The sequence below is a fragment of the Schistocerca piceifrons genome, chromosome 1 (assembly GCF_021461385.2).
Source record: "Schistocerca piceifrons isolate TAMUIC-IGC-003096 chromosome 1, iqSchPice1.1, whole genome shotgun sequence".
In the NCBI taxonomy this organism is placed as follows: Eukaryota; Metazoa; Arthropoda; class Insecta; order Orthoptera; family Acrididae; genus Schistocerca; species Schistocerca piceifrons.
Window position 1 is genome coordinate 226,803,495 of NC_060138.1, and position 21,893 is coordinate 226,825,387.

General features: G+C 43.7%; 1 protein-coding gene across 1 annotated transcript in view; it reads left to right on the forward strand.

Moving 5' to 3' along the window:
- The window catches only part of LOC124790129 (nitric oxide synthase, salivary gland-like), a 705,692-nt gene that overhangs the window by 383,928 nt on the left and 299,871 nt on the right, over window positions 1-21,893 (forward strand). The window contains 1 exon segment of the mRNA XM_047257705.1: window positions 19,068-19,159. Coding sequence (XP_047113661.1) covers window positions 19,068-19,159 — 92 coding nt within the window.

Below are 21,893 nucleotides of genomic sequence, written 5' to 3' on the forward strand. Positions count from 1 at the left end.
CTTATCATTTAGCTACAAAATAGCAGGTCAGCAACTGGAAGCAGTTAATTCCATAAATTATCTGGGAGTAGGCATTAGGAGTGATTTAAAATGGAATGATCATATAAAGTTGATCGTCGGTAAAGCAGATGCCAGACAGAGATTCATTGGAAGAATCCTAAGGAAATGCAATCCGAAAACAAAGGAAGTAGGTTACAGTACGCTTGTTCGCCCACTGCTTGAATACTGCTCAGCAGTGTGGGATCCGTACCAGATAGGGTTGATAGAAGAGATAGAGAAGATCCAACGGAGAGCAACGCGCTTCGTTACATGATCATTTAGCAATCGCGAAAGCGTTACGGAGATGATAGATAAACTCCAGTGGAAGACTCTGCAGGAGAGACGCTCAGTAGCTTGGTACGGGCTTTTGTTGAAGTTTCGATAACATACCTTCACCGAGGAGTGAAGCAGTATATTGCTCCCTCCTACGTATATCTCACGAGGAGACCATGAGGTAAAAATCAGAGAGATTAGAGCCCACACAGAGGTATACCGACAATCTTTCTTTCCACGAACAATATGAAACTGGAATATAAGGGAGAACCGATAGAGGTACTCAAGGTACCCTCCGCCTCACACCGTCAGGTGGCTTGCGGAGTATGGATGTAGATGTAGATGTAGTGTAGAGCAGCGAAGTGTAGTACGATATTTGTGGACCAGAGGGCAAAAACTGTGTGAAATTCAAAGAGACGTGCGTGGCGTATATGGGGACGAGTGTATGGACCTTAGCAATGTGCATTCTCCCAAGGGGGGCGAGTGAATCTTATAAATTCGTCACTCTCCAGGCACCCGGTAACAGCTGCAAGCCCGCAAAATATCGTGGCAGTGAGGCAGCAGCTGTGAACGAGCAGAATGTGCAGCTGCGAATCTTATCGCAGCGTTCAAGCCTTCCCACGGTGTGGTGTACGATATTATTCATGATACGTTGAAATTCCGTAAAGTTGGTGCTCGCTGAGAGCCTAAGAACCTGACGCAACCGCAAGGGCTAGGGAATGAGGACATGCTTGAATCACTTAACGCATTGTGCTGCGTACCACATCCGCGGCGCTCTCCCCCCTATTCCTAAATGATACAAAATGAGCTGCCTTCCTTTGGATTGAGAACGAGATTTTCACTCTCCAGCGGAGTGTGCGCTGATATGAAACTTCCTGGCAGATTAAAACTGTGTGCCTTTCGCGGGCAAGTGCTCTACCAACTGAGCTACCCAATCACGACTGTCGTCCCCACAGCTTCAATTCTGCCAGTACCTCGTCTCCTACCTACTGGCGGAACTGAAGCTTTGGAGACTGGTCGTGAGTCGTGGTTGGGTAGTTCAGTTGTTAGTGCATTTGCTCACGAAAGGCAAAGGTCCCGAGTTCGAGTCTCGGTGCGGCACACAATTTTTACCTGCCAGGAAGTTTCTTTCTTTGGATTGTTTCAATGACCTCCTTAAATCCTAACTGATGCGGGTCCCACACCGCACAACAATACTCCAGAAGAAGGTGGATAAGCGTGGTATAGACAGTCTCTTTAGTAGACCTGTTGCGTTTTGTAAGATTTCTACCAATATATCGCAGTATTTGGCTTGCGTTCCCATCGACGTTCTCTCTGTGATCGCTCCAATTTATGTTATTCATAACTGTAAGCCATAAGTATGTAGCTGCTAAATTCACAGCCTTTAGATTTGTTTCATTTATCATGTAACCGAAATTTGGCGATTACCTTTTAGTACTCATGTGGATGACTTCACAGTTTTCCTTATTTAGAATTAATTGCCACTTTTCGCACCATACAGATACTTTGTCCAAATCATTTTGTAGTTGGTTTTGATCATCTGATGACTTTAAAACACGGAAAATAGCAGCAGCATCTGCAAACAATCTGAGAGGGCTGCTCAGATTGTTTCCTAAACCGTTTATGCAGATGAGGAAATGCAGAGGATCTGCAACACTTCGTCAGTAAACGCCAGATATCACTTCTGTTTTACTTGAAGACATCTACATCCACATCTGCATAGACACCCCGCAAGCCACCTTATGGTGCCTGGCGGAGGTACCCTGTGGCACTACTACTGATTTCCTTTCCTATTACACTCTCAAAGAGAATGAGGGAGAAACGACTGTCTATATGCCCGCATGTGAGCCCTAATTAATCGTACCTTATCTTCGTAGTCCTTAAGCGCAAAGTATGTTGGCGGCAGTAGAATAGTCCGGCAGTCTGCTTCAAATGCCGGTTCTCTAAATTATCTCTATAGTGTTTCTCGAACAGAACGTCGTCTTTTCTCCAGGGAATGAGTTCCAGAAGTGTCTCCTTAACACTTATTGTTCTAACCCGTGACCCGGCGGAGGTTCGAGTCCTCCCTCGGGCATGGGTGTTCCATCGTGTGCAGCGTCATATGAGGTTTCTATGCAAGCTTACGTACATGTGACCCAATAAATTACTTGAAAACCGCAACGAAAATTAATACTGAGACTTCAGCACAACGATCAATGAAACGGGTTTTGTTAAGTATTTGTTATTCATTCCCCAAGCAGGTCTTCAAATGGTTCAATTGGCTCTGAGCACTATGGGACTTAACACCTAAGGTCATTAGTCCACTAGAACTTAGAACTACTTAAACCTAACTAACCTAAGGACATCACACACATCCATGCCCGAGGCAGGATTCGAACCTGCGACCGTAGCGGTCGCGCGGTTCCAGACTGAATCGCCTAGAACTGCTTGGCCACAAACGGCCGGCCCCAAGCAGGTCTCCTTCCATCAGTGTCACAGCGGATATAGGAAAAATGGTGGCATGGACGTGGGCGGGGAACGAAGAATGAATTATATACCACGAAATAAAAATTTCTTAGCTACACAGATCTTCCCTCTCAAGAATCTTATTAATACACTACTAGCCATTAAAATTGCTACACCACGAAGATGCGTACTACAGACGCGAAATTTAACCGACAGGAAGAAGATGCTGTGATATGCAAATAATTAGCTTTTCAGAGCATTCAGAAAAGGTTGGCGCCGGTGGCGCCTCCTAAACGTGCTGACATGAGGAAAGTTTCCAACCGATTTCTCATTGACAAACAGCAGTTGACCGGCGTTGATTGGTGAAACGTTGTTGTGATGCCTCGTGTAATGAGGAGAAATGCGTACCATCACGTTTCCGACTTTGATAAAGGTCGGATTGTAGCCTATCGCGATTGCGGTTTATCGTATCGCGAATTGCTGCTTGCGTTGGTCGAGATCCAATGACTGTTGGCAGAATAAGGAATCGGTGGGTTCAGGAGAGTAATACGGAACGCCGTGCTAGATCCCAACGGCCTCGTATCACTAGCAGTCGAGATGACAGGCTCTTATCCGCATGGCTGTAACGGATAGTGCAGCCATGTTTCGATCCCTGAATCAACAGACGGGGACGTTTGCAAGACAACAACCATCTGCACGAACAGTTCGACGACGTTTGCAGCAACAAGGGCTATCAGCTCGGAGACGATGGCTGCGGTTGCCCTTGACATTGCATCACAGACAGCAGCGCCTGCGATGGTGTACTCAACGACGAACCTGTGTGCACAAATCTCAAAACGTCATTTTTTCGGATGAATCCAAGTTCTGTTTACAGCTTCATGACGGTCGCATCCGTGTTTGGCGTCATCGCGCTGAACGCACATTGGAAGCGTCTATTCGTCATCGCCATACTGGCATATCACCCGGCGTGATGGTATGGGGTGTCACTGGTTACACGTCTCGGTCACCTCTTGTTCGCATTGACGGCACTTTGAATAGTGGACGTTACATTTCAGATGTGTTACTACCCGTGGCTCTATCCTTCATTCGATACCTGCGAAACCCTACATTTCAGCAAGATAATGCACGACCGCTTGTTGCAGGTCCTGTACGGGCCTTTCTGGATACAGAAAATGTTCGACTGCTGCCCTGGCAGCACATTCTCCAGATCTCTCACCAACTGAAAACGTCTGGTCAATGGTGGCCGAGCAACTGGCTCGTCACAATACGCCAGTCACTAATCTTGATGAATTGTGGTATCGTGTTGAAGCTGTTTGGGCAGCTGTAACTGTACACGCCATCCAAGCTCTATTTGACTCAATGCCCAAGCGTATCAAGGCCGTTATTACTATACACCCAAATTGCGTGAAAATGTACTGACATATCAGATTTAGTATAATATATTTGTCCAATGATTACCCGTTTATCATCTGCATTTCTTCTTGGTGTAGCAATTTTAATGGCCAGTAGTGTATTAATCTTTAATAAAGGGGAGGAGGTGGATTACATCCATTACCTTTAATGACTTCAACGTATCTGTTCACAGATGATAGGATGTGGGTTCTCTGTGGAATGCAATAAGCTGTGAACATTGCAACACACAACATTGGTATGAACCAAAATCTATGGGAGGGTAGTTGGACAGGATTTGCATACCAGCATGCACTATCATTACAGATGGGTCTCGAAGGAAACAAGCAGCTAAATCCACCATGCTGAGTAAAAGCCTAATAATTCGAAACCGTCCCAACCTATCAACATCTTCTCTGGCCTGTGAATATTCATTCTGATCAAGATAATGTGTATGATACGACTGTATCGTCCTGTTGTGGGTATACACTAACTTCAAAGTCATCCCATCGAAAATGCAGTAAGACTGATAAAAATTCTGCATCCTCTAATTTGGATATATACCCATCTATTCAGTGGGGTTTCCGCCGCTCGTGGTCTCGCGGCAGCGTTCTTGCTTCCCGAAAACGTGGTCCCGTGTTCGATTCCAGGCGGGGTCAGGGATTTTCACCTGTCCCGAGATGACTGGCTGTTGTTGTGTCGTCTTCATCATCATCATTCATCCCCATTACGGTCGGAGGAAGGCAACGACAAACCACCTCCATTAGGACCTTGCCTAGCACGGCGGTGCAGGTCTCCCGCACCTTTCCCCTACGCTCTGTCAAGAAGCATGGGATTTCATTTCCATTCCATTCACTGAGATAAGCAATTATTCATTATCAGGATGATGATTTGATGCAGAAACCGTAGTCATGCTTCGTAAAAAATGAACATCAAATCGAAGTAAATATTCACTTCACACGATACCAAAGAGTATGAATTCTGTTGGTACTTAAATTATGTAAACACGATGGTTACCTACATGTAAAATTGAGATGTTTAATAGATCCCCGCCAAAACTTAAAGTCTTGTTAAACGTACTCCGAAGAAAACGGTGCACTCACGACGCTATTAGCAGGAGAAAATGGCTTCTGCAACTTTTAACTTCCCTCGTTAACCGTCGTTATCCGGTGCATATTTACAGAGAGGGGTGGCGGACCAATCGCTTAACAGCTGAATAGGCAAAGTAGGAGGCCGTTCTTCTGGACCCACACCAGTTAACTGGATGAAATTTTGAACAGAGTTAGGCGGAAAATTTCCACGAATTCACACGCTGCCTTGCTTGACAAATTAAAAGGCATTGGTTTATGATGATTTGCTAGAATTTTATGGCTTCAAAAAAATGGCTCAGAGCACTATGCGACTTAACTACTGAGGTCACCAGTCGCCTAGAACTTAGAACTAATTAAACCTAACTAACCTAAGGACTTCACACACATCCATGCCCGGGGCAGGATTCGAACCTGCGACCGTAGCGGTCGTTCGGCGCCAGACTGTAGCGCCTAGAACCGCACGGCCACTCCGGCGGCTTTATGGGTTCTTTCATTGTTCGGAGCATAGCATCGCTGATCATTAACGAAGCACTGAAATATTGAGTGCAGTATCCAATTGCGAATTTCGGATACCCGCTCTTCGGAAGCAGTGCATTACGGGCCTTGACATCCAAGCATCCTTCAGTGACCGCCTCTAAACTCCAATGTGTCACTATCTTTCTCTGTACATCAACAGTCCTTAGCTGTGGCCTTATCACCAGAGCTGCTGTAGAGGTTGTAATGTCTCCAGAAAATGTAGTGGCTGTTGAAGCTGTGTTCCGGTAGGTGAATGGTGTGCAGATCGCCCTATTGTAACAACTTTGCCAGGTGTGTGGCGCGGTCACTGCACTGCCTCTCTCGCCTTCTGGAGAAGCGGAGATTAATGCCCTGTCCAGTATCCACAGTTACACCTTCCATAGTCTCCTAAAATCACTGAAGGCGTATGACAGAATGGTCTATTAAAAGAGCCATTTCTGATTTTCTTATCAGATCTTGTGTTCAGAGTCCAGCGACCATATCCTTCCTTCCCGGAACAGCTGTGCCCATAGATGCCTGGTTACGAATTCTCGTCCTCACACTTTTAACCTGACATGAACATTGAGTGCAACTAACATTTCACTACAAATAAAATTATTCGGTTTAGATGGTCCGCAATCAGAGTCCAGAATGCAATAACGAGCGTAGCATGTAGAAGGCGAAGTAGGGTTTGACGTCTCGTAGACGAATTGGTAATTTAAATTGGTTGACATCTGACGGAAAATCACAAGTACTCTCAGCAGACGCCCAACGCAGCTGTCCATGACGATAGAAAATCTCTCAACATTTTGACTGCTGCCTACGGAATGCTTTCCATTTCTTAGAATGCCGGCCATTTTTACAGCTGCTTTAGTAACTAAATATCCAATGCAACGCAATGAAGACCTAAAGAGTCCGCCAATACACGTGATTTCGTATTTAGAAGCGGTAGAACCTGTATACGGTCAGGTGACGGTATCGCCAGTCAACCGAAATTTTCACGTTCCGTCAGTTGATGGTTTTGGCAGTCAGAGTGTTGTATCACGTAACATATGAAACTCATTTCAGCGTCTGGTGTATACCTCTATGTGTTACCAGGCGCGTCAAACATCTGTCTCATTTCCAATTACGGGCCGAGTTCTATCATAGTTTTTGATCAAGTGTAATTTGAGGTACAGAACACAGTTTAAGCCCTATCTGGCTACATCTCAAAAACTGTTGAATCTACCAAAATACTTTTCTTTTTCGTTGATTGCCAAAGCACCTCTATCCGCAACGAATCTTTCCAAAGCTCCGTATCGACTTGCATTTGCTACGTATTATCAACGGAAAACGGCTATTTTCGCAACTTATTCAATATTTAACTCGTAGCAAGTCTCTATCCCACGAAAAGGTCGAAAAAATTCTGAAAATCACATGTACAGAACTTAACAGAGTCTCAAAGGATGACAAAAACCTGTTATTAATTTTTATTGCAGCCGTAGTTAGTTTTTTCTTTTAAAAAAAGCGAAATTACAGCGCTCAGGAAAGTATGGCACTTGACAATTGGCCGGCACAATGCTTTTCTCGTTGGAACTGGCGATAGAGTAAGAATCGACACTGTCAGTGACCCATTGGTGTGTTGGTAGTAGGAGCAGTCCAGCACACTGTCAAATGCGAACTATGAGGTGGATAAAATTACACTGGCCCATAAAATATTACATGCACATTGAGACAGGGAACCCATCTTGGGCCATCCACACTCGAGGAGGAAGATGTTAATTGGGTTGTCTATCTTACGGTGCGTGTAATATTTTCTGGGCCAGTGTTATTTTGTCCATCCTGTACTTTAAATCGGACTTTAAGTACGGAACGCACGCTAGAACAGAGAAACGATATGGGAGGAAATTGTCCGTGCCTTTTCGAACGACCTGTCTCGCATTCGCCTTATGCTATTTAGGGAAATCATGAAATACCTACATTACGAGGGCTATTCGGAAAGTGAAGAACGATCGGTCCCGAAATGGAAAATACTGTGAAAATCCGACGAGGCTTCTCACAGACGTTTTGGGTAGTGCTCTTGTATGCCCGTCGATCGCACTAAGACGCTCTTTTCAGTTGTGAGCGCACTGTGAGTGAGTAGAGGTGCCTAGAACAACAATGTCTCCCGCCAAGTAGGAGGGCTTGCTGAGAGGCTTCGCCTTAATGAATGCAGCCCACCTAACAACTGCCACGCACTTCCTTCTTCATGGCAATTCTCAGCCGCACTCTGCAGGGGCAGTGAAGACGCTCCTGCAGCCTGCTCGATGGGAAGTGTTCGATCACCCACAACACAGCCCTAATTGGCTCTTCCTGAATATCATCCCTTTTCACATGAAACGCTGGATACGAGGACAATACTTGGGCACAGGCTACGCGCTATAGACAAGCATAGAGAATTATCGGACAGCACAGGCGGCTGCCTTCAATGAAGATGGTGTTGGAAATTTGGTATAACGCTCCGACAAATGTTTAAGTCGGAGTGGCGACTGTGTAGAGAAGTACCTGTAAGGTGTAGCTAAGAAAACATTTTTGATTTTCAGTGTGGTTCCAATTCGCGACCGATCGTTCTTTACTTTCTCAACAACACTCGTAGTACGGTTGGTCGCGGATTTGAACCTCTAACCTGCAGAACAGGGATGCAGGATGTTACCACCGCGCCGCCTCGCTCGGTAGTACAGTGTAATCCGTAACGAGTGCGGAGCTAAAGAACAAATTTTTGTCTCAAAGTTCCGAAATCAAATACAACAGAACTGTTTACATGCTTGTTACGGGAAGCATGAAGTTACCCACCGAGAGGCATCCATCGTCAATGGGGGCAGCAACAAGTGTTTTTAAATTATTATTAAGTTGTTAAAAATAAAAAATTCCACGTGAAGAAATAACACTGGATAAGAAAATCAAGATACTTTATACACTACTGGCCAATAAAATTGCTACACCACGAAGATGACGTTCTACAGACGCGAAATTTAACCAACAGGAAGAAGATGCTGTGATATGCAAATGATTAGCTTTTCAGAGCATTCACACAAGGTTGGCGCCGGTAGCGACACCTACAACGTGCTGACATGAGGAAAGTTTCCAACCGATTTCTCATACACAAACAGCAGTTGACCGGCGTTGCCTAGTAGAACATTATGATGCCTCGTGTAATGAGGAGAAATGCGTACCATCACGTTTCCGACTTTGATAAAGGTCGTATTGTAGCCTATCGCGATTGCGGTTTATCGTATCGTTTATCGTATCGCGACATTGGTGCTCGCGTTGGTCGAGATCCAATGACTGTTAGCAGAATATGGAGTCGGTGGGTTCATAATACGGAACGCCATGCTGGATCCCAATGGCCTCGTAAACACTAGCAGTCGAGATGACAGGCATCTTATCCGCATGGCTGTAACGGATCGTTCAGCCACGTCCCAATCCCTGGGTCAACAGACGGGGACGTTTGCAAGACAACAACCATCTGCAAGAACAGTTCGACGACGTTTGCGGCAGCATGGACTATCAGCTCGGAGACCATGGCTGCGGTTATCCTTGACGCTGCATCACAGACAGGAGCGCCTGCGATGGTGTACTCACCGACGAACCTGGGTGCACGAATGGCAAAACGTCATTTTTTCGAATGAATCCAGGTTCTGTTTATAGCATCATGATGGTCGCATCCGTGTTTGGCGACATCGCGGTGAACGCACATTGGAAGCGTGTATTCGTCATCGCCACTGACGTATCGCCCGGACTTATGATATGCGGTGCCATTGGCTGCAAGTCTCGGTCACCTCTTATTCGCATTGACGGCACTTTGAACAGTGGACGTTACATTTCAGATGTGTTACTACCCGTGGCTCTATCCTTCATTCGATCCCTGCGAAACCCTACATTTCAGCAGGATAATGCACGACCGCATGTTGCAGGTCTTGTGCGGGCCTTTATGGATACACAAAATGTTCGACTACTGCCCTGGCCAGCACATTCTCCAGATCTCTCACCTATTGAGAACGTCTGGTCAATGGTGACCGAGCAACTGGCTCGTCACAATACGCCAGTCACTACTCTTGATGAACTGTGATATCGTGTTGAAGCTGCATGGACAGCTGTACCTGTACACGCCATCCAAGTTCTGTTTGACTCAATGCCCAGGCGTATCAAGGCCGTTATTACGGCCAGAGGTGGTTGTTCTGGGTACTGATTTCTCAGCGTCTATGCACCCAAACTGCGTGAAAATGTAATCACATGTCAGTTCTAGTATAATATATTTCTCCAATGAATACCCGTTTATAACCTGCATTTCTTCTTGGTGTAGCTATTTTAATGGCCAGTAGTGTAATTCCAATACTGTTATTATCATACAGGTGAAGATAAGAGTCAGTCACGAATTTGCAGCATATCATTCAGTTCTTCATTTGTTTCCTAAACTATGAAATGGCGTTTGATTGTGTAATGTGGGACAAGTTATGGCACGTATTCAATGACCCTGGGACTCCAAACCACCAAATATCATTACTAAAAGGTCTCTATTAAAAGAACTCATTCTGCAACTATAACGTTGGATGGCGAACATTCGCGGTATTTAGATGTGCCAAGTGTAGTCAGATAAGGTTATATAACGTCACCTCAGCTCTATAACATCTAAGTCATTAGAGGCGCACTGGAAGACTGGGATGGTGGAATTTCACTACAGAGATACACGTGGAAAAGGCCAAACAAATCCAGTTTACGTGTTTCTTAACAGATTTAGAGGCGGTGAATGATTGGCATATCTATGATCTCTGATAAACGGCACAAGAAAGAGGGATAAATAAGACCACGAATCGTCCTTGGCCGAGGCACAATGGTTAAACTCACAGAGATCTGGGAGAATCGGACATTATGCAAAACAACCAAGATTCGCTTGGTGGAATCATTGGAATTCCTTATGTTGCGGTATGGCTACAAGACCTGGATAGTGTAAGCTAGTAACAAGAGCCGAATTGATGACTTCGAGACGTAATGTTGGCTAAGAATGTTACGCGACCATGGGTGGAAAGAAGAGTCAGTGCTTCCATAATAGAAGAACTTAACATCACAAGAAGTTTATCCTCTCGTGTAAGTCAAAGATCCTTCCATCCCTTGTGTACAGTTTGGGAAGAGAAGGGGATGATTTAGAAAAGATGATTTTGAAAGACAAAGAAGCATGTGCAAGAGTATTAAATAGATGGCTGGATCAAGCCGGTAGCATTGTCTCTACATACTAATAGCAATTAATACTTTTCGAGTTACTGACACGGACAGTAATGTATTATTAAAGCTAAATCTAGTCAAGTGCCTCGGCTCTTGAGAACGAACGACGAGACGCAGTCGTTAAATAACTCGTATTCGGGTGGAACAATTCAAAACTGATTGCAGCCGTTGTGGATAAAGTTTTCTGTAGTTTCCTTACGTCAAGTCGTCTGAGAGCTGGGATGGTTCTTCCCATAAAAGCTACGCCAGTATAATTCCTCCCACTACTCCCTGCTAATTTTGCGTTCCATCTGTAATATATCCCTCTTTAGGACCTTCCTTTGTATCTTAGCTACGTAACCATTTCAAATTTATGGGGATAAATGTCCTTGTCTTACCACAGCGAAACCTGACTCGGTAAATCAACTACAAATACCTACCTAGAAACGGCTAGAATTTTCTTGCACCATTATGCCGGCGGCGAGACGTCCCATAATGGACCCCGCGAAACACTAAACTGTGACCGTTCAACAGCTGCCCACAATACGAGTACATGCAGAAAAATCAATATTAAGAAACCACAGTTAAATTACTTTTTTTGGAATGGTTCTCGGATAGTGCGGCGCATCCGTAAAGGAAACTCTATATAAAACGCCAATGTTACCAGGTCTGACTGATCACGTAAACATGATAATTCACATCCAACGAATTGAAAATCTAGCTGCTGGTAACGTAACAAGAGTAGTATAGCCCACAAGAAAGTGTAACAAGATGCTTGCATGAGAATCAATGAAAGGCACAAACTGTGTATGTTCTCCAGGGTTAATTTATTTATTTAACACGTTTTCCGTTTACAAGTTCATCATCACATTTTTAACTGACTATCGTTGTCAAATAAGTTACAAAATTTGTAAACAACGATGGAAAAGAAATTGTTCATTTAGACTGAGCCACCAACGTACAGTAAATATCATCTTTGACAATACAGTTGTAGCACTATTAATTAGATAAAAGCTGACAAAGTTTTCCATAACTTCCTCACTGTTTGTTCATTTCTGTTCCTTCATTTGTTTATTTTTATTGTAGTGTGATTGGCTCTGAGCACTATGGGACTTAACATCTATGGTCATCAGTCCCCTCGAACTTAGAACTACTTAAACCTAACTAACCTAAGGACAGCACACAACACCCAGCCATCACGAGGCAGAGAAAATCCCTGACCCCGCCGGGAATCGAACCCGGGAACCCGGGCGTGGGAAGCGAGAACGCTACCACACGACCACGAGATGTGGGCAGTGTAGTGTGATTGCCCAAGTCCTCCATATAGACTGCTGTCATGATTGTCAGTTCTATCTTTTACTCTGTTTCTGTATCACTTTCCATATGTAATAGCTCTTCAAGCTATTTTTTAGTAATCTTCTAAAGTACTAGTTTTATTTTATTATGATCGTTAATTTAATTCAGATTCTCATATAGGCACTGTTTCTCCAGTGTAGCGTTAATGTTTTCCCTGATTCCCCCACCCAGCGGGGTGGCGCAGTGATTAGCACACTGAGCTCACATTCAGTTCAAACCCGTGTCTGGCCATCCTGATTTAAGTTTTCCGTGATTTCCCTAAATCGTTTCAGGCAAATGCCGGGGTGGTTCCTTTGAAAAGGCATGGCCGCTTTCCTTCTCCATGGTTCCGTAATTCGAGCTTCTGCTTCGTCTCTAATGACCTCGCTGAAAACGTGACGTTAAACACTATCTCCTCCTCCTCCTCCTCCTCCTCCTGGTTCTCTCTTTATGCTTATTTTTTGTTCAACTTTTTAAATTGTTAATTGCTTTACCATCACATTGTCAAAGACGACATATACTGTGTGTTTCTATCTCAGTCTAGATGAGTAACATCTTTTCCGGTGTTATTTACAAATATTGTAACTTCTTTGACGGCGATAGTCAGTTAAAGTCTCATGAGGTACTTGTAAGCCGAAAAACAGTTACAAAAATTAATTAATTACGTATATCATACACAGTATTGAGTACTCCATTTATTACTGAGTTGTTGTACAAAGAAGCGATGGAAGAATCAGTTAACATGAATGGGAATCATTTAAAAAAAGACGGCGTAGTTCACGTGAATATTGGGTGAATCTACGGAACCTATGTTCGAGGAAGACTATGCAACCATTCTTCTGCCATCATCATAGTATCTGGCATACATGTGATCAGAATGACGTAACATACACACCTACGCATTTAAACGCCCTCATAGCTATAAATCCAATAGATTCAGGTTCGATGAATCGCGGGTCCATGGTACCGGACCCCCTTCACAAATCCATCGGACATGAGACACTGTCTCATGGTTAAGTGTATACCCCAATGAGTCTGTCACCGACAATTCTTGTCTAGTTGTTGATCCTGAAGCACCCACCCAGAAACCTGTACCCGTTAAAGCACCCATTTCTGACACACTAAGAGAGGAGACGGCCCCAGTTCGAACTGCCTGGTGGATCAACAACGAGGGTCACTGTTCCTGCCAGCCTGGGTGTGGTTTTTAGGTGGTTTCCCACGTGCCACTAGGTGAGTGTCAGGCCGGTACTCACATGTCACATACAAACTACGCAAACGTTAAGAAAACTTTCTCACTCTTGCGCATCGGGTTTGCTCTAGACACAGACAGATGGGGTACGTTGATTCCGGCTTGGGTGGTGAGTAGGAGGCTGATGACCTTATATGTCTGGTCTCGTTAAACACATAAATGCCGAACGGAGTGGCCGCGTCAAGGATTGCGCGGCTCCTCCCGCCGGAGGGTCGAGTCGTCCCTCGGGCATGGGTGTGTGAGTTGTTCTTAGCATAAGTTGGTTTAAGTAGTGTGTAAGTCTAGGGACCGGTGGTGACCTCAGCAGTATGGTCCATTAGGAATTCACACACATTTGAACATTTTTTTGAAACACATAAACAACAACAGCAGATACAGAAGCCACCTGATCCAACTACATGATTGTTCGAGGATTTACATGTGCCATACGTGATTATTGTGGCCACGCAAAATGAACTGCAACAGTGAGCCGGCCAACACCACCAAAATCTACACATTACTCATGACAAGTAAAACGGTCCGTATCGTAACAGGTGTTGGTTTTAGAACATATAGTTATAGCACCCATTGTTCTATTTTTGAGAAGTACTGCCTTCTGCAGGAATATGAGACACTTTTTTTTTTTCAAAACATCATAAATAAGTCGGCGCACAGAAGCGTGAAGACAGTCATTCCCCATGTGCTCAATATGCGAATGAAAATAGAAGAGAAAATCGCTAACTCTGGTACGATGTACCCTCCACCATCCACTGCACAATATTTTAATATATTAATCAGTCTTGATCGCAAAATATTTCGTCCATGCTAACCGATTTCGATCTTTGAAGCTCCTCATCAGACCTTTAAGAGTCTCCTTTACCGATCTGCAGATATGGCGAGACGAGCCAAACATGTACAAAAAGACATATTCGTCGACTCATTACTTTACTAAAACTGGATTTGGATCCCTGTTGTAAGCAAGAATCATATATGTAGGTGTAGACATAGATACCGACTGGTCGGAGATGGGTAAAAGGCGCACACTTCGCTCTCGGTGTCGTTTCGGATGTGCTGTGTCGCACTGGGGTTTGACGAGCTGGAACGGTTACAGAAGTATCCTTACTTTCATTCGTCAAACCATAGACTAGCGATGAGATTGTCTTACTGAATGCCCAGTTCGTCTGCAAAGTGGTGTTGCTAAACAAATGGATGTGAATCTTGGAAAAGTAATTTCTATATCGCTTACCGCCTAGAAATTGTGGCAGATGTATTGGTGGCCATTCCATCCTATTTAAACATGCGAGAATACATTCACGAAAATCTCCTTCGAAGACCGTGCCATATCGGCCCGGTTCGCAAGAGGACTCGCCACTTCTTATGGCTTTATACGCACTAGTACTGCAGGTAAAATGGTGCAAATTTTCCGAAACCTCATAAAAAGAGAGATAATGAGGGAACGTAAAGAATGAAGGACTTAGAGACAAGTGCTTGGATTGCGAAGGAATTAGCTCAGGGATGCTACCTTCTTTCTATATTGCTCAACCTCTGTACCGAAGAAGCAATGAAAGAAATAAAAGAAAGATTAAGGAATGGAATTAAAATTCTGGATGTTACGATATCAGTGACAATATTTGCTAATAACATTGCTGTCCTCCATGAAGTTAGGACAAATTACAGGAGCTGTTGAACTGAATGAACAGTATAACGAGCATACAATGTGAATTGAAGGAATCAAAGCTGAGCAGTAACGAAAATAAGCTTACGAATTAATTTGACATCAAAATATGGCGATGACATGGTAACCACGTGAAGGAATTCTGCCAACTTAGAAGGAAAATAACGCATGACAGCAGGAGCAAGGCGAATATAAGAAGGCGACTGGTATAGGCTACGCGAGAATCCGCCACTAAAAAAAGTCTGCTAGTATCAAATAAATTGTGACAACAGAGCAGCGCTGGAAGCTGAACTTGTCGATGTTTTTGGTCGGTCTGACCGCTCCTTACTCACTTCCTGAACAAAGCCGTTGACTTGAAATTCATCCCTAACACGATAAACTGTTGTACGTGTTGATGGCTGAGTTCCGTACACATTACGCCATTCATGTTTTCGTTCTTCAAGTAGCATTTCAATACAACCTTGCGTTGCTCAGTCGACAATCTTCCTTAATTCATCGCTGCACTGTCTTCTGCTGGAAAACAAGCGCCAAGATCTGTTGAAAAACAATGAACTACGCTAGTGCGCGTAACTGCAGCGATGTGTCATTTTGTTCCAAATATATTAACTATCAAACATATTTCTGGATCCCTCTGTAGACCTGAACCGCGAATCATTTGATCCTTATCAGATACACCAATTACTTCCGTTGTAATAGCTACGTACTTGCAGCATGACTGTAACGCTTACGAGAGTAGCGTCGGCGGGGCATTGCTTAACCTGCCCACTTCCACATTTTCAATTGATGGCTTAGGTTGTTTGAGGTAAATAATTTACGTGGATCGCAACATGTGGTTTTCGGATATCTCGAATTTTACACTTCAAATTCTAATGTGTATGGAATTTGTACTTTTTAATAAGATCCATTCATTTCTGCCATTTACTCAACGGAATAAGGACATCAATAGTACTTTTAGAATCCCGAAAAATGTTCGAAATGATTCTCGTAGCCAGATATTCCGCTTTACAAAATGGTGGCGCTACTCAAGGACTACATAGTCTTACTGATCAGGTAGCTCCCAATCAGCTTCATCTGAAGTAACCGAACTCGGGTATATATAGAAATTCATTGGGGAAATGGCAGTGTTATTGAATTGAGTATCCACAGTGTCACACCTCCACTTTAGGTAAAACACTGAATGATTGTTGGATATCCCACATTCCTAAATACCTACGCTACCTGATCAAAAGTAACCGGACACTTTTGATGAACAATTAGCGATTTTTGTGCAACCTTCGCCTTTCTGAGGGCTTGAATGATGGAGACTCAGTCCTGAATGTCTGTGGAGGAATAGAAGCCCATTCTTTCTCCGGAACCAAACCAAAGAATGTGTTCCACTGGGTTCATGCCGGGCTCTTGCCAGACCATATCCTCAAAGATGCTGCTGTATGACAGGGTACATTGTCATGCGGGTACAGTGATCGTCTCCGACCTCTTCCTATGCCGTCCACAGTACACAATGCTTTAACACGTGTACATATGCTTCCATAATCAGCGTCTTCTTAAGTGCAGTAGGAGTCGACACTCCGTCCACGAAAAACATTCCCATACCGTAAACACAATCAGCTCCGTACTTCACTGTTGGCATTACACATGATAACAGGTAATATTCTCCAGGTATTTGCACACATACCGTTCCATCGGATTGCCACATGGCATAACGAAATTCATCACTCCAAATCAATCGTTTCGAATTATTCCCTGTCTAGAGGTCTTTACACCACCTCATGCGTTGCTTAGCAATGACTGGAGATATTTGTGGCTTACGAAGAGCTGCTCGACTTTTGTACCTCAGTAACTCCATACGCACAATCGTTGAGGTAGTTGGACTGTTGGTAGCGCTTTAGTACTAACAAATTATTCCTCATGCTGATTTCATGCGATTTTTTCATGGTCTTCCTTTAGCTGTCATTACTCGTTCGCTTTTCCACTTAACAATCATTAGCAACGGTTCGTTTCGGAAGCATTAGAAGTATTAAAATGTTACTTTTGAATACATTGTGGGAGTGACAGTGACCAATGTGTTACAAATATTTACTGTTAAAAACAGTCTTGATCACAATTTATTTATTACGGTGACCGGTTTCGACCACTACTGTGATCATCTTCAGACTATTGAGTAAGAACCTCCTTCTGATTCTCCAGCAGAAGGATGTTCTTACTCATTGGTCTGAAGATGGTCACAGTAGTGGTCGAAACCGGTCACCGTAGAAAATAAATTGTGATCAAGACTGTTTTAACAGTAAATATTAAAATGTTCCTGAAGGGTTTGTTTCTTAGGTGACATTCAATGACCAGTCCAAGTTCGAACTCCCCGATCTCTCCTGACCGACGTACTTCGTTGTGCCTGCTTCTCTACCGACAAACACTATCCCTGCCTTCTTTTATACTGGCGGGTCAGCCTCTCATGCCATCTATTGGTCAATTCCGCATTACACGAGGGTCTCCGGCTTTTTGATCACATAGTGTATTCGTCCCGGAGGCGTCTCCGCTGCTCTCGTATTACGTGCATCCACGTACTGTAGATCAAGTGGCACACAAGCTCGCAGTTGCCATCTGAACAGGAGATAGACAGTCCTAGTGCATGGCCGCTCGGGCGGTCTAGCAAGATCCGCCGCGATAGCACCCCAGTGCGGTCCACCTATCGGCTATGGGATCTCGGACGGCAGTATTCGATGACGTCATCTCCAATGCGTTGCGTCGATCTGCACTTCTTACTAACACTAATGCACAAAAATCCACACATTCACACGTAAATGGTGTCACGTATAGGTGTGGTAAGAATGACCGTCGCGATAAGGATCTCCGCTGCGAAATGAGATGAAGGAAAGCAGAAGGCTACTCCAATTAACTGCGACATCGTGAAATAAATCGCTACTCCCACAGAGAAAACACGTCGCATATAATTTTAAGAAAGAAAGCGATCATTCTGCTTAAAGGTAACCTCCTCCACTGTCACGGATGATTAATTTAGCACTCGCTGATCTTAACAAGACTAGCGAATTAAAGGCGATACCCAATCGGACAGATAGCACATCCTTATTATTTTAGCTTAAACGTTCCACCGTTTGTTAGATATTCTATATCGACATTAAAGAGACGTGCCTGAGCGCAGTAAATGCTTGAATGTTGATTTAGCATTGCAGAGATGAAGAGACGAGCGTGCAGATTGCATCAAACCAATCTTCGGGCTGAAGGACACAACAAGAGGTAAAAGGCTCCTAACGAATGTGACTCCGAAGTAATAAATTTCAGTTTTTCCTCTTGCCGTTCGTGTGAAAATGTTCCTCGGAACATATTATTTGTATTCACACAGAAGCAGAAAGCGGAAGTAATGGTAAGAGTGAGGAAAGATCCAGCACAGAAAAGTTTGTGCACGAAAGGATGAAACGTTTGATCTTCCGCCAATTGTTAGAAGGGGAGTACTAACTTTGGTCCGACGAGGATGCAAGAAAATGAACAACTGCGGCTATGTTAAAGGAAATATCCAACCGCCACCTGAAGCGATTTGGAAAGAGAATAGAGGACATAAACCAGACGGGGGTAAGAGTCTCGCCCCTCCCGAAATCGAGATAAGAATGTACAACACTGCTTTCCCCTCTTCCACCCCCTCCTCCTCTCCTTGCCATGGAATGTAACGACCCTGAAGATTCACTTTTACCTATGCATTCCCTGCATCCAAAATAAATTGTAGCGTAATTATCTTTAAAAGAGAATCGACAGGGAAGTAATGTTAGTAGTAGCAAAAAACACACTGTTGAATGTAATCGTTCTGAAGGCTTTACTTACTACTGTGTGTACATTTCAGGTGATTTACTTTTTTTTCTTTTTCTTCTTGCAGGTGTTCGACTGTCGCTACGTGACAACGACCAGTGGAATGTTTGAAGCACTCTGCAATCACATAAAATACAGCACCAACAAGGGAAATATACGGTATGTATGAACACTTAACAGAATAAAAAGAAAGAATAATAAATCTCTAGTAAATGCTTTTGGATGCTGGTTGTCCTTGTTTTACCTAAAGGTAATCACCCATCGCTCAGCGAGGGACTTTGCGGCCAAATATTGAGCAAGAAAGTGTTGAGGAAAAAGGGAGAGCCAATTGGGAATATTAGAAGGGGTTTACCAGATCCAGCATTTGTCTTACAACTAAGGGAAACCCGAAAATCTTCGGCCGATGAGAACTGTTTCTAGACAGTGGAGAAAAGAACAGCAATCAGTCGCGAAAACAGTCGTTTTATTACGACAGAACTAAATTTCAACTATTACATATTCATCTTCAGTGCTAAAAATTACAAAGAAAGAGAATCAGGAACAACTATAAGATAGTAAACATCGAATCGTAAGAGCAAACATAAGCATTACACAATTACATACCACATAACAACAGGTGAATTAGTCCAAAGAGCCACATAGTAAACAATATTGGTTGATGCAGAACATACAGGAGTCTAACATGAACTGTAGCCATTACATACATGTTTGAATAGGAAGCAAATGTGACGTCCGAGATGTGTGGTGCCCTGTATTGAGGCCCGCTATCGATTGCTGTTATTTTGTTCGTTGTGTACATTCAACGATCGCTGCACACAACGGGGTTTGTATGGACTCCAATCTGATTACAACTAGTTTTAATTCAGTTCTTCGTCGGTGTGCCTCCAACAAAAAATATGAAACTCAGTTTTTGTGAATGTCCAATTGTCCATGTGCATACGGAGTAAAGCCGATGACTTGTTCGACGTCGAAGTGTATCTCACCACCGCCACATGAGGAGTGTCGCGATGGGTGCCAATATCCGCCGGTTTTTATCGATAAGCATAGAAACGTCTGCAACAGCTTTTCTCCAAGAATACTCGAACAAAAATATTTACATCAGCAGCAGAAACGAAGGGGATATGTCGCCAGCTTCTCACTGAAACAAAGACAAAAGCTTTTGAAGAAGAAGAGTACTATTGTAACAACAATTACAATTCCTGCTGTAAGGAAATTGCCCAATCAGAGACACAGACAACCATCAGAAACATAGAAATGTTCCCGTTTACGATGAAGAAATTACGCCTGTAATCTTCCTATAGAAATCTAAGATAAACTGCACAAAGAGTTTTCAGGTATCATGACTTGCAGCATTGGTGCTCTTTTCTCGATTAAAAAACTGTTCCTCAATTTTCACCACAGGAATAGAGATACAAATAAACCTGCAGTCATAGTGGAATTAGTCAGAGCCAGCACCAATAGTGTGTTGGCAGAGCGCGCTGTGTGTTCAATCACGAAGGTTTGTGGGCACTGTTTTCTATTCAACACGCCTCCAAGGGTCATTTCCAGTTTAAAGCAGGATTTCCCAAACTATGTTCGATGGAAGGTGAATAACGATCTGCAAAACACTATTAATAACTTCGACTTTTTTCGACGTTTTGACAATAATTATGATGCAAATAATCTTCACGGGTTTGCTGCCGGACAACGTTGTGCCAATTGCACAGTATTTCCTCCGGCATATTCAAGTGGTTGAACCTTGCTAGTGGCTAGCTACGACTGACGGTATACGCACTTTGACGCTCTGTATATAGAACACAAGCGAAGAATGGCAGGCGTGGAAATCACGCAAGCCTGATGATTTTCCGGCCGGAATGGCCGAGCGGTTCTAGGCGCTCCAGTCTGGAATTGCGCGACCGCTACGGTCGCAGGTTCGAATCCTGCCTCGGGCATGGATATGTGTGATGTCCTTAGGTTAGTTAGGTTTAAGTAGTTCTAAGTTCTAGGGGACTGATGACCTCAGTCCCATAGTGCTCAGAGCCATTTGAACCATTTTTTGAACCTAATGATTTGTAGATGGATAGCGCCATACTCAAACGGCCGCGCGGAGTGGCCGCGCGGTTAGAGGCGCCATGTCACTAATCGTGCGGCCCCTCCCGCGGGAGGTCCGAGTGCTCCCTCGGGCATGGTTGTGAGTGTTGTCCTTAACGTTAAGTTAGTTTAAGTAGTGTGTAAGTCTAGGGACCGATGACCTAAGCAGTTTGGTCCCTTTGGAATTCACACACATTTGAACATTTGAACACATACTCAAACTCCCTCTGCCCAAAGTCGCAGAGTGGTCCTCCTGCGCTTGCGCTGTCCGCTATGTTTACTAACAGTGCGGCCATACGTCACTCACTCCACCGGGAAAGATTGAAAAGTCACAGTAATTATGATTTGTGTGTTATTAGTTATGATTTAAAACTCGAATAATCACTGAATAAAACGAGCTTTTCTCGATTCTTTAAAAATTATATAAACCTTCAAAATAAACAATGTATTCGATCAAAGTACCAGGATTCTCAAAGTGTTGGGGCAGAGGAAAAGTCTGAGAATCCCTGTTTTACAACGTACGCATTGTTATGAGATTATGGCAAGTGGGGTAGTGTGCACGCGAAGTTTTTCGTCGATTTGGTGTGCACCACACCGATATCACTCGAGCTTATTTCGAGAAACACAAAATACGAAAGATTTGGTTATTTTGTGCTCAACAGTACCAGCGGTTTGAATCTACATACAAGTAATGGCTCGTAGGTCATACGTAAAAGTAGGCTGAAGTTTAACAGATCAGTCAGGAATAATCACTGTTCAAGAAGTGGAATACGGAAGTACTAAAGAATGAAGAGATACGTCTGAAATTCTTCGAGGCTATAGA